Consider the following 13219-nt stretch of genomic DNA (forward strand, 5'->3'; position numbering starts at 1 on the left):
AAGGGCATATGATTTGGGCTGGGGGGGACAGGGACTGGAGAGGGCTATAGGGAAAGAAATCGGAGACAGGAACAAGTCTTTTTCCCCTCTTCCCATCCTCTCCTTCTTCCCTTGATTTCCTTGCATGTTGTTAGTTTTGGGTCTCCACTTTAACTGAAGAATGATTAATGAGGTATTCCATCAGGTCTAAGCAAGCTGATTGTTATTTGCAGCTGCCCAATGAAAGCCAGGCAGAAGGCAGCTCAAACATTACTGTTAGAGTGTTTAGTAATTCAGAGGTATAATTCTCTGTTCTTTTAGGTGGAACAATCCAGAAGGTCTGTGGAAGATGCTAACCCTGTGCTTTCCCCACATCCGCCACTTGGTCCAAGAAATCATTATGGACTCCTTCCTTTAGTGGCTGGAGAACGAGCTAGTCATTCACAATTGGTGAGTCTCACCAAATACTCCATATGCTATAATGTAAACACACACAGTCAAAAGCACGCACATATACCTAGATATACCTAGAGCATTGACTGCCCTGATTGTTCCAGACTGGGGCCTCATCCAGCATCACTTGAGGCTAATTTTCTGTTTGCAGGATTGTGTCATTACAAAGCAAACCGGAGAAACTGATGTTGCACATCAGAACTTAGGAAAAAATAGCTTTACTTTGTGATAAACCTGCTTTAGTCTTTCCTTTTCTCTCTTCTATCTGCCATGTCACCCAAGGTTAGGTCTGTATCAGTACATTAACTATTGTCAACAAATACTGTGGCTGTGCGCAAATTTACACATGTTGTAAAATTCTGAAATAATGGAGATCTTTTCARAAAGGGAGATGAAGGGGTGAAGTAAAACTAACCTCATGGTAGAAGGCTGTGCTTTGGAGTTCTTTTGACTCAGAAATTTCTTACTCTCATGTTAAAAGGGCAGAGAAAGAACATTAATAAACTCTTGAAATATAATGATACCAAAGTCTAAGGTTAAAGGCCAAATATATAGTCCAGTTTTAACTGGCTCTTCATTTCAATAAATAATTGGTGCAGACTGATGAGATACTTTCAGTCCTGAATGACCTTATCCTCCCAATACCATACAGAGGGCACATGGACCTCTAGTTGATCTTAACACTGGATATCAGCACCAACCCAAGGAGTCCGCATTTTTTGAGATGGTGAGTTATTTTTTAATTTTTTTTAAGGTTCTTAGCATTTTTGCTCGGTATTCTGCAGGGTATAAAAGAGAAAAAAAAAAAAAAAGTCAAAGTGCTGAGTATTGAACAGAAATAGACATGCTTTCCTCGTGCATTCTCTCAGCACCCATGAGCTGAAGTCCCCAGTAGAGGGCACATTGCTATGGTCACTATGAGTTTGTTGTGCTTGCTTCAGGGCTGCACTGTGAGCAGATAGCAACAAAAGCTAGATTTATGGCCAAGGGGTTTTTTTGGGTGCTCCAAGGTTTGGATGCTCAGGTAGAGATGTGTACAGGGGTCTGGCTTTTCAGATGCAGAAAGTACTAGAAAATTAAGTTTCTTGAGGATACCTCAGAATCACTAATGTCTTCTGAAAGTCTTGATCAGCACTATTTTTTTCTTTATGGTGCTGCTATGCACTGGAAACTATACACTGAATCTCTTTCCTTTTCTAGGCTTCTGCCTCTCGGCCAAATACTGCTCCCGGAAATATGCAAGGCCTGCTTCGACTCCAGCCACTTCGCAGCTGTGCTGCAGTAGGATCTGTACCAAAGACTTCAGACTCTAAACAGAGGAGCCCCACACTTGAAAATGATCAGCAGTTTGCCAGTGGGGTGAGGCCATATTTCATTTTGAAAATGATATAATTTTAGGGACAGCTTTATAATACAGCTTAATGCTGTGATTCTGAGAACTGTATGCCACAGACAACATGCCTACCAAATAGTAATTTATCATCAGSTTTTATTTAAACTCCCTTTTAACCTCCCCTTAATTTTCAAGACATTGTCTTACTGGTCTAATGCTGAGTCTTTGATCACAGTCAGGCAAAATATGACGACTTCTCTTTTGTAGTGTAAAATCTCTGTGTGTGTAAAATCTTCTCCCTCTACACAGATTTTTCTGTCATGTAGAGAGGGAAGCAGCCATCTGGTTAACACTAATACCTCAGGAATGCAGTCTTGCAAGTTTTCATCTTTATCTATAGTTGCAAAGTAGCAAAAAACTCCTTCTCCTTTCTTTTTTACCATTCCTCCTGTTAAGCCACTCTAGTGGGATCAGGGAATGAAAGCTGTTCAGAGTCGTAAAAAATAATCTTGATGTGTACATAGTTACTTTCAGGAGAGATTTGAACTTGTCTTCTGTTCTCTAGAAAAACATTGCATTAATTGGCTTTACATTAGGAGCTCCATGGGACTGGACAATTTTAGAATGTGACTGTGACCTGCTACCACTGACTGGCAGAATCTACATGAGTAGCTGCCATCCTGCTCTGCACTTATTCTGTATTGTGATGGTCACAATCCTTTCCCCAAGAATTTGCTGGCATTATCTCTGTCAACTCTCTAATTATGGGTAATTTAAATAATAAATCAATGCTTGCTACTGACAAAACAACTAAATCAGTCATAGATTATGAAAAGATGATGCAGGGCTCAAATCCAGAGCATGTAGTGGCTGCAGAATTTCTTCTTTAGACCTGTTGCACATTTTAGGGCCCTGGTCCTCTGTCTGCATTTCATCCTGATGGGGACTAAACCTCCACTACAAATAGGAAAGAAGCCTTTTGAAATGCACCTTATATAGTTGGTGTCAACCAATTTTATTATTGGAAGATTCTGGCTCTTTTGGAATTTGCTTACCAACTGAGAGAACACAGCAGTGCTCTGGGATTGTGCAGTGTTCTGTCTGGTTGTGATCAAGGCTCTGCCAGGTTACCAATAGTACATGGTTTACAGTATTATATATACCTATAAGGGTGACATTTTTAAATAATCTGATCTTGGTTTCTCCATTTGTGCTTGTTGCTATGCAAATGAAAAGGAAGCGTTTAAGAACAAAAATGTTTTCATGAACAAAATTGCAAGCACCGAGTTAAAGTGTTGTTCTGGAAGTGTGTCTGTTACTAAATGTAAAGAACAGTCAAACCATGGTTAGCTCAGTATGCTCTGTAGCTATTTTTGCCTGACCTATTTAACCTGGTTAAAATGTGTTTTCAGGGGGAGAAGAGTAGGTTAAGACTTATGAACTCAATGGAATATGTGACTGGTATATCCCCATATCAACTCCCCATCATTAACAATTACGTGATACCAGTGCCACCTCCCCCCCTGCAAAAAGGAGGTAGGAGTGTAAAAGCAGTGAGAAATGGGATGCCCAGAAGAAGACAATTTCGTCCTACCACTGCATCAAATGACTTAGAGCAACTTTTAACAAAGGTAGGTTATTTTCTTCTGCTTCTTCATTTATGTATAGGTGTATTACCTTCCTCAGAGATGTAGTTACCTAATGCTGAACTATGTGAATACATAGTTTGCCTAAAGATTGATTGAATTTTTGAAATGAATAAAATTTATAACTATTAAAATATAACTGCCACCCATTCCTGTATATACTAAAACATTTGAAATTTTTCATCAGTTGAGAAAAAAAGGTGCTTGAACAAAAAGCCATAGGAACTCCCATTTAAACTTCCTGTCTTAGGCAATCTGGTCCTGTCTCTGACAGTAACTAGTGTCAGAACTTCAGAAGTATAGAAATGAAGTTGTAAGGAACACAGGATTGTGAGGGATGATATGGGTCATTGAATCCAGTCTCTGCAATCTCAGGCAATGCAATGCAAAGGATTTTCAGTCCAAAATCTTTTCCTGTCCCTCTGCATGCTACAAAACACTTCTCAGTTTAAGAAGTTCAAGGCCTGTCTTAACTGAAAGCCTCAAGCGTAGGTTACATTTGAGGAAGGGAAAAGGGATGAGCAAGGGAATTACTTATGAAGCATGAGATTAATGTCTCTTCCAGAATGTTTGTTAGGTGTACTCTGATGATACTGCATATTCTTGTTGCCCTTTTTGCATCTTGTTAAATGTTGGCCTCAGTGATTTCTGTGGTAGTTAGTTCCAAAGTTTAACAACTCCTTACATGTTCTCCAGATAGCTACAAAGGCAAACATTAATTCTCCTAGTTGTTAATGCAGAGGAACTGCATTCCAGATATTTTTCAACATTGTGGCAGCTTCTAAGTATCTCTTATGCTAGAGAGCAGTCAATGTTATGTGTGGTAGAAAGGGTGTGGAGTATTTTAATGCTTAATTTGTGTGTCCACCGTTTGGAGTTGCTTGGAGTGCTTTACTGTCACAGTTCAAGAGGTCATGTGGACTGACAATGGTAGTGGCACCAGAGAGAAGCAATACCAACACAATAGAGCCAGTATTGGTGGAAAATCTACCCTGTGGATTTCTTAAGATGGTCACTTTCAGTGCAATGCCAGAACTACAGTCACAGCTGGATCTGTGTCGTGGAGAACACCATAAAGACACAATCTGGCCCTAAATGTCTCTTTTCAGCTCGTAACAAGTTTTTTTTTTTTTTTTTTTGGTTATACTACAACTGAATGCAGCAGTCTGGGATTAAGTGACCTGTTGGATTGAAGCTACTTCTGAAACTCTTATGACATTTGATAACATTCTTAAAAAAAAAATTGAAAATAATAAAAATCAGTTTGTCTGTAGATCTTTCAGAATCTGAAAAATGAACTCAATAAGTGTTTAGAAGATTAGCTGCATTGAAGTTGTCTGGCTGCAGCTAAAACTGCTTTGCAGGCAGAATAATGCGGAGTCAGCTGTCATATAGAAATTGATTTGAAGTAGACACCTGTTTTTAGGAGAGTAGCTCATCTTGGGTAATGCAACTTTAGAGAAAATTTGACAGAATGGTTGAAGTTGGAAGGGACCTCTGGAGATCATCTAGTCCARCCCCCCCTGCTCAAGCAGAGTCCCCTAAAGCATGTTACACAGGATCGTGTCCAGGCGGGTTTTGAATGTCTCCAGAGAAGGAGACTCCACAACCTCTCTGGGCAACCTGTTCCAGTGCTCTGTCACCCTCACAGTGAAAAAGTATTTCCTCATGTTCAGATGGAATTGTCTGTGTTTCAGTTTGTGCCTGTTGCCTCGCGTCCTGTCACTGGGCACCACTGAAAAGAGTCTGGCCCCRTCCTCTTGACATCCTCCCTTCAGATACTTGTATACATTAATAAGATCCCCTCTCAGTCTTCTCTTCTCCAGGCTGAACAGGCCCAGCTCTCTCAGCCTCCCCTCACATGAAAGATACTCCAGTCTCTTTATCATCTTAGCAGCCCTTTGCTGGACTCACTCCAGTAGCTACTTGTCTCTCTCGTACTGGGGAGCCCAGAACTGGATGCAGTACTCCAGATGTGGCCTCAGCAGGGCTGAGTAGAGGGGAAGGGTCACCTCCCTCGACCTGCTGGCAACACTCTTCCTAATGCAGCCCAGGATACCATTGGCCTTCTTGGCCACAAGGGCACGTTGCTAGCTCGTGGTCAGCCTGCAGTCCACCAGGACCCCAGGTCCTTCTCCGCAGAGCTGCTTTCCAGCAGGTCAGCCCCCAGCCTGTACTGGTGCATGGGGTTATTCCTGCCAGGTGCAAGACTCTGCACTTGCCTTTGTTGAACTTCATGAGGTTCCCCTCTGCCCATCTCTCCGGCCTGTCAAGGTCCCTCTGAATGGCAGCACAGCCCTCTGGGGTATCAGTCACTCCTCCCGGTTTTGTATCATCAGCAAACTTGCTGAGGGTACGCTCTGTCCCTTCCTCCAGGTCATTGATGAGTAAGCTGAACAGGATTGGACCCAGTATTAATCCCTGGGGTACACAGCTAGTTACTGGTCTCCAACTAGACTTTGTGCCACTGGTCACAACCCTCTGAGTTCTGCAGTTCAGCCAGTTTTCAGTTCACCTCACTGGCTGCTCATCTAGCCCATGCTTCATGAGCTTGCTTATGAGGGTGTTATAAGAGACGGTGTTGAAAGCCTTTCTGAAGTCAAGGTAGACAACATCCACTGCTCTCCCCTCATCTACCCAGCCAGTCATTCTGTCATAGAAGGCTATCAGGTTGGTTAAGCATGATTCCCCCTTGGTGAATCCGTGCTGACTTCTTCCAGTCACCTTCTTGTCCTTCATATGCCTGGAAATGGTATCCAGGGTTAGCTGCTCGATCACCTTCCCAGGGATGGAGGTGAGGCTGACTGCCCTGTAGTTCCCTGGGTCGTCCTCTCCTTTTGGAAGACTAGAGTGGTATTTGCTTTCTTTCAGTCCTCAGGCACCTCTCCTGTTCTCCATGACCTTACAAAGATGTTTGGGAATGGCCTTGCAATGACATTAGCCAGCTCCCTCAGCACTCATGGGTGAATCCCATCAGGGGCTACGGACTCGCATCTGTCCAGTTTCCTTAAGTGATTCCTAACCTGATCCTCTTTCCCCCAAGGGAAGATCTTCCTTTCTCCAGACTTTCTCCCTGGTCTCCAGGGCCTGGAATTCCTGAGGGCCAGTCTTATCAGTAAAGACTGAAGCAAAGAAAGCATTCAGTATCTCTGCCGTTTCTGTATCTTTTGTCACCAGGGCCCCTGCTCCATTCAGCTGCAGGCCCACATTTCCTTTAGTCTTCCTTTTGTTACTGATGAGCTTGTAGAAGCCCTTCTTGTTGTCCTTGACATCCCTTGCCAGATTAAACTCCAAATGGGCTTTGGCATTCCTTGCCCCATCTGTGCGTATTCAGACAATGTTGCTGTATTCCTCCCAGGTTACCTATCCCTGCTTCCACCTTCTGTATACTTCCTTTTTATGTTTGAGTTTTGCCAGGAGCTCCTTGTTCATCCATGCAGGTCACCTGCCACCTTTGCTTGATTTCCTGCACATTGGGATGGACTGTTCTTGAGCTTGGAGGTGATGATCCTTGAATATCAGCCAGCTTTTTTGGAACACCCCCCACCTCCTCTTCCCTCTAGGATCTTATCCCATGAGATTCTTGCAGGCAGGTCCCAGAGGAGGCCAAAGTCTGCTCCTTGAACTCCATGGTTGTGATCCTGTTTTTTGCCCTGCTCCCTTCTCTCAGGAGTCTGAACTCTACCATCTCATGGTCACTGCAGCTGAGGTTGCCCCTGACCTTCACATCCCCAACAAACCCTTCCTTGTTCGTAAGTACAAGGTCCAGCAGAGCACCTCTCTTTGTTGGCTTCTCTATCGCCTGTGTCAGGAAGTTGTCATTGATGCCCTCTAGGAACCTCCTGGAATGCTTGTGCCCTGCTGTGTTGTCCCTCCAGCAGATATTGAGGTGGTTAAAATCCCCCGTGAGGGCCAGGGCCTGTGAATGTGAGGCTATTTTTAGCCCTCTGTAGAAGGCCTCATCTACTACTTCTTCTGATCAGGTGGCCTGTAGCAAACACCCACAACAGTGTCACCCATGTTAGTCTGCCCCTTAATCCTTACCCATAAGCTCTCAGTCAGGCCATCACCCAGCCCTAGGCAGAGCTCCATGCATTCTCACTGCTCTCTCACATAAAGAGCGACTCCCCCTCCTCTCCTTCCTGGCCTGTGCTTCCTAAARAGCTTGTATCCATCCGTTGCAGCATTCCAGTCATGTGAGCTATCCCACCACATCTCCACGATCCCAGTGAGACCATAGCCCTGCAACTGCATACAGATCTCTAATTCCTCCTGTTTATTCCCCATGCTGTATGCATTTGCATAAAGGCACTTCAGAGAGGCACCCAAGCGTGCCGATTTCTCAGAAAGGGTGTGAAAGGTTTCTCCATAGTGCTGTCTTGCAGGCACTTCCTTGTCTAATGTTGAGGTGCCCTCACTTAGGCCCTGTTTTGTTGATTTTGTATTCCCTGTAACTGTCTCTCTCCCCCGTTGTTCCTAGGTTAAAGCTCTCCTTGCCAGATCAGCCAGCCTGTTGGTAAAGATGCTTTTGCCCCACTTAGTGAGATGGATTCCATCTCTTCCAAGTAGATGTCAATCTTCGAACAGGGTCGTTCAAATGAATGTCCTGTTAATGTCTACAGAGGGCATACTCACTGGGCCTGCTTTAATACAGAACCTGTTTTGTAGGAAAAAGTTGCTTGTAGGCCACTTCTCACTTTCCTGACTCCCAAAATTGTCACTAATTCATGCTCTTTTGTGCATAAGGGCAGCTAAAGCCCAGGGACTGAATTTGTCCCTGAAGGCTGTGGCCCGCTAAATTGCAGCGGTACCTTGGCAGTGTCTTCTCTCCTTGATGCAGCTACTCAGGATAGCTGTAGTTGTACTTAGCGCTTCAATTCTTCAAAATCAGGAGAGTAGCAAAAAAAGGGCTGACCTGGGGCTAAAGATTTGTTAGTCATTTTTGATCTATTTGATATTTAAATGTGCTAAATGCAATGAGAGACAAAGTAAGTTAATACTTATTAAATATACTGCACATATATGATCTTTGTGTTTACCTTTTGTTAGGAGTTAGAAGCTGAATGCATTTTTTGTGTATTTCCTGCTGTAGAATTCTGGAAAATTCCATAAGCCCTCATTACGCAGCAACGCATTTGTTACCATGATCTTTTTAGGAAAAAGTGTGCATTTATCTCATGATGATACTGATTACAGAGATGAAATCAAAGTCTATCAGCAGCACTGTGGAGGAGAAAACCTTTGTGTCTACAAAGGCAAGCTACTGGAAGGAGGTAAGGATAAAGGGTTGAAGAGCTTATCTTGAATCTGGCAACATCATCTTTTTTGGCTAACATGTTGGTGTGATATCAAAGCGATTTCAGCTGAACTCAGTCAAGTTATGGGCATCCAGGGACTTTATACCAGCTGCCTCCAAACTAAATCTAGATTTACTGTTTCATGATTGAAAATGAGGTTGTAATTACTTTTGCAAATTATGGAAGAAGGGATTTAGAGGAGTGATTTAACAAAATACTGTGGGTTAGATTAATTTTAGATAGAGATGTATGGTTAATAAAAATGTTTGCAATAGTAAACTGTCCCTGAATACAAGTTATTTGTTTCTGACTTGCTGTAATACATCAGTGCATGCTGTTTATTACTGCAGAAGGAAAACTACTTGGCGGGAGCCCAGTTCTCATCCCTTTAACATGAGTGTTACTCGGTTGGTTTCTATAGGGTTACCCACACTGGTATATATCATCAATAAAAGGAGAAATGTGTTCTGGGAAATTAGGATCAGGAAAAGGAGAGTGGGGGGTGGCTGGGAGGTTTTCATTTATAAGGAAGAATGGTTCTTTAGATTATACCCCTCATTCCAGCTCACAGAACCCACTGTGTTTGGCATTTGCATTCTCACTGTATATGGGGAAGTGGTACAGAGGTCACTGTGCTTTAGTCTGTTCCCTTGGGTTATGGATGTGCCATAGTGTGCCCATAGCTCTGGTTCAAAGACATTCATTGCAGCTGTCCCCCTGCTGTGGGGAAGGTGTCCTTTGTGTATTCTCCTGCTGTCCTGATCCCCATTCACACCTATTAGGGAACCTATTGGAGTACAGTGTAGCTTTCTCCCTACTTGTGTGCTCAGTTCACTTTGGAGGGATACCAGGATTTGTGGGGAAAAGGAGTACAGCCAGGTTCCCTCCTGGTATGGAGCAGGGTAGCAGCCTCAGGGCCCTTAAGGCCTGGATGCTGAACAGTGCCCTTGCAGTGTAGCCTGAAATAGCTTCAGAAACTGTATAATTCAGCTGCTCAGTGTTGCTATGACAAAGACCATGTTCAGCCGCTAATATTGCGGCTGTACTGATTTGGAACCTGGACTGCATTCTTTGCAAGGTGCTGCACTGTGACGAATGTATGTAGGACACTGCAGGAGCTCTAAAGTACCACTGCATTGTATCATGTAGACATACTCCAGGTATTTTAAACTATCTGTAGTTAATGTACACCCTTTGTAAGGCAAGTGGCAGAATCCATTTTTTTTGAGATCAAGGCTCTGGGTTCTATTGCTGCTGTAGCCGTGAAAGGCCAAACCRATAATGTATTAGGTTGTCACAAGTGTGTCCAGCTTGGTACTCCTGGGCTGGAAAGAGAAAAGAACATTGTGCATGAAGGAGGTAGAGTTTTATAACCTAATTAATACAGCCGAGAACGAAAGGACCTGGTCTCAGTGGGATGGGTGCTTTGGAGATGATGCAGATGAGATACAATAAATGCAATAGGCTGACAGTAAAGCATAACCTTTTTCTTTGAACACTTTCCTTTCTTCAATTACAGAGACCTTTCAGTTCATCTCAAGAAGGCACCATGGTTTCCCATTCAGCCTCACCTTTTTTCTCAATGGGATGCAGGTGGACAGGTTGAGCTCTTGCTGTGAGTACAAACATCAAAAGCATTCCAGGCTGGGAGGCAGACATGGATACTTTGGTTTTCTCAATGTGGAGAGAGCATCTCCTTGCTATAGGTAAGGAGACAGAGTGCACTTTGCTCACAAAGCCTTAGCAGCACAGTTTTTAGAGTGTTTATCATTTTCTTCTGCTTTTTAAAATCTTTCTGGCACCCCACTGCTCTGCAGAACCTGGTATGTTTCTGGGCATCCCTTGAAACATCTGCAGAGTGGGGCTTCTCATTCAGAGTCCCACATCCAAGGATGCTATCTAAGTCAGCTGAGTTCTGTGCTGCCTCTTCAGCCATCCTGTGGAGTAGGCACAGGCATTTTGAACTGACAATATATGTTTGCATTATAGCACTTGATCCTTCAGATKGTCAGGAGGCTGTCAGTAATTCATCAGCAGTAGAGTCCTGAGAAATAGGTGTAGGGTGGTGTAAATATGCCACCTAGATGTTTCTGGTGGAAGTGATAGTGAAACAAATATCAAGAGTGCTGTTTAGTTAACTGTAGTTTTCAGAGTTTTCTTTGTGATTGTGAAAACCAGCTTTAAAAAAAAAAAAATCAGTTCTGCCCCTAAGGTGTAATATCTTGCCTGCAATAGTGGATGTTAGCCATGTTTCAAACAACAGATCTGAGCAACAGAGTTTTATTCTCTTTTGGGGGCAAAAGCAGTGCTGTGATCAACAGCTACAGTTTTGCTAACAAGCTTTAATTTTAATAAAATCTTCCTTCTGCATGATTTTCAAAGTCATGTTGGACATGAAAGCTTTTGCACCTATGGATAGTTTTAAAATTTCTTTATTCTTTTCCTTAAGTAATTTTTAAAACAGCAACAAACAGTTGGATGAAGATGGGGAGAAGAGAACCCCCATAGAGCCATACTTATTTTTTAGATAAGGACTGAATTCTGAGGGAAAAACATTTTGCTGTACTGTTCCATATTTTTTTTTCTACTTCAAGCTAACATTAAACATGATTTCTATAAATGTATTGCTAAGTATTTTCTTAGTAGTGAAAAGCATCTGAATTCAGAATGTATATAGTGCCTATAGTGTTTAGGAAATGCCCAAATCTCAGCTTTTCTGCAATTTCTAGAAAGATCTAAAGTGCTGCCTTTTTCTGAATTAATATAGTCTCCTGAAATTGATTCAGGTAATTACTTACTGGGTAGCCTCCTCCCTGGCACCTCCTGCCCTCTTATGCTTAGTGCTATCTATCTCCGTTGTCCTGTCTCTCTTCAGTCCAGCTGACATTTCTGTTGACTAAAAAACACTTCCTTTAGCCAGATTCTCCCTGTAAATGAAAATTATTTTCACATCTTCTTCAGGTCCAATGCAATTGTATTTATTTTCTGTTTTGAGTATGATTTCATATCTACACATTAAACACCCAATCTGATTCTCAGTAAAGACCCAAATTCTGAAAAAAATCACTGAAAAAAAATACTGGGAACAAATAATTGAGGGAATAGGTCTCCTTTCAGAAATTGTTACACTTAATTGTTGTGCCTGCAAAACTGAAAGACTTCTAGACTGAATAATTTCAGGACATTTCACAGTAGTTTGTAAGCAGCTGCAGAGAAGGGCAGTGTGAGGGGAACTGCACAGAACCTTTACATATGAAAAACAATTCTGGGGAAGGAAAAGTTTTTAGGCCGTAGTGGTCTATGAAGAAAATATGGTTTCCGACAGAGACTTGCAACTAAGAGTAGAGTGGTTTAATTTTAACGTGAGAGTTCTGGTTTTAGTTCCATCCACTGCCTGCAGGAGATTTGAATCAATATATTACAGCACAGTGTTCTGACAGTCGGAGATGGTGTAGAGTGGCTCCTGATGTCTGCAGTTAACATTAAATCAGGGGTAGGAAGTCTGGTCTCTTACATGAGCATCCTACGCATCAGCTTAAAGAGTCTGTCACTCCATTTTATACAAGAGTAGCAGTCTCTACAAGTCATTCTAAATGCTTTGTTTTGCAATTGTTTGGGTTTCTGCTAGGTGAGAAAAAATGGAACAGAAATTGAAAACCAATCCAAATTCAACCTCCCCCCTCCCTCACAGTTATTTGACCCACCGGACAAACTAAAAAATAGCTTATCCACAAAACCTGAGTCATCACTTTACTGGATGTTACAGCAGGATCTGTATCCAAAGCACCTCTGACTTGGAGCTTGTTTGCATTTCTCAGTGATTAATATCTTCACAGATCATGCCTGGTGTGGCTTGAAATTAAAAGACACTTTAATTTGTGCTTTAATCTATTTATATGTCATTTGCCACCTTTCAGTGGAACAGCCATATTCTCTTTCAAGGGGGAACTGCATCTGTGTTTGTGGAGCATTTCATGATTTTAGGGTGCTTTTCAAAATGAGAAGCACATTATCAGTATCCTTGTTGTCTGAATGGCGAAGCTGAGGCACAGGTATGCACCTAATTTCAGCTCAGATAATGAGATGAATTGCTGACTGCGCCTACGGCCCTTCCATTGTTCACTGGAAGAAAAGTGTGGTATTTTCCAATTCTCCTTGTTTTTTTTGTAGGTGCATTATTGCAATGGGCCTGGACAAAAAGCCATCCCCTCCCAAGAGAAAAATGGAGGAGGACCATGAAAAGCAAGCAGGTTTTCTGAGAGACGGAGTGCACAAGGAGCCAAGTGAAAGCAGTGTTGAGCAGAATACAGGCAAAGATTCAATGTTAGTCATATTATCAGGTCATGGAGCGGGTGTGGAACCTATGGAGGACAAAACGGAGACAGGAGAGGAGTACAGAAGAGAAGAAATGAAAGAACTGTCTGATCATGAGACTGAAGATAGTCAGGAAGATATTGGTAAAAATGGTACAGTATTTCAAAGCACAAACAGGGAATGAAAAATGGGAGAGG

The 13219-nt window shown here is 42.5% G+C and overlaps 1 protein-coding gene across 1 annotated transcript in view; it reads left to right on the top strand.

Annotated features, from left to right (window-relative positions):
• ERICH3 (glutamate rich 3) overlaps window positions 1-13219 on the top strand; it is a 56496-nt gene that overhangs the window by 20134 nt on the left and 23143 nt on the right. Inside the window, exons 6-12 of the mRNA XM_026074479.1 lie at window positions 301-429; window positions 1085-1159; window positions 1633-1791; window positions 3178-3396; window positions 8504-8684; window positions 10228-10414; window positions 12879-13174. Coding sequence (XP_025930264.1) covers window positions 301-429; window positions 1085-1159; window positions 1633-1791; window positions 3178-3396; window positions 8504-8684; window positions 10228-10414; window positions 12879-13174 — 1246 coding nt within the window. The remainder of the gene's footprint in view (window positions 1-300; window positions 430-1084; window positions 1160-1632; window positions 1792-3177; window positions 3397-8503; window positions 8685-10227; window positions 10415-12878; window positions 13175-13219) is intronic.

Source organism: Apteryx rowi, unplaced genomic scaffold (assembly GCF_003343035.1).
Source record: "Apteryx rowi isolate R43461 unplaced genomic scaffold, aptRow1 scaffold_39, whole genome shotgun sequence".
NCBI classification, from domain to species: domain Eukaryota; kingdom Metazoa; phylum Chordata; class Aves; order Apterygiformes; family Apterygidae; genus Apteryx; species Apteryx rowi.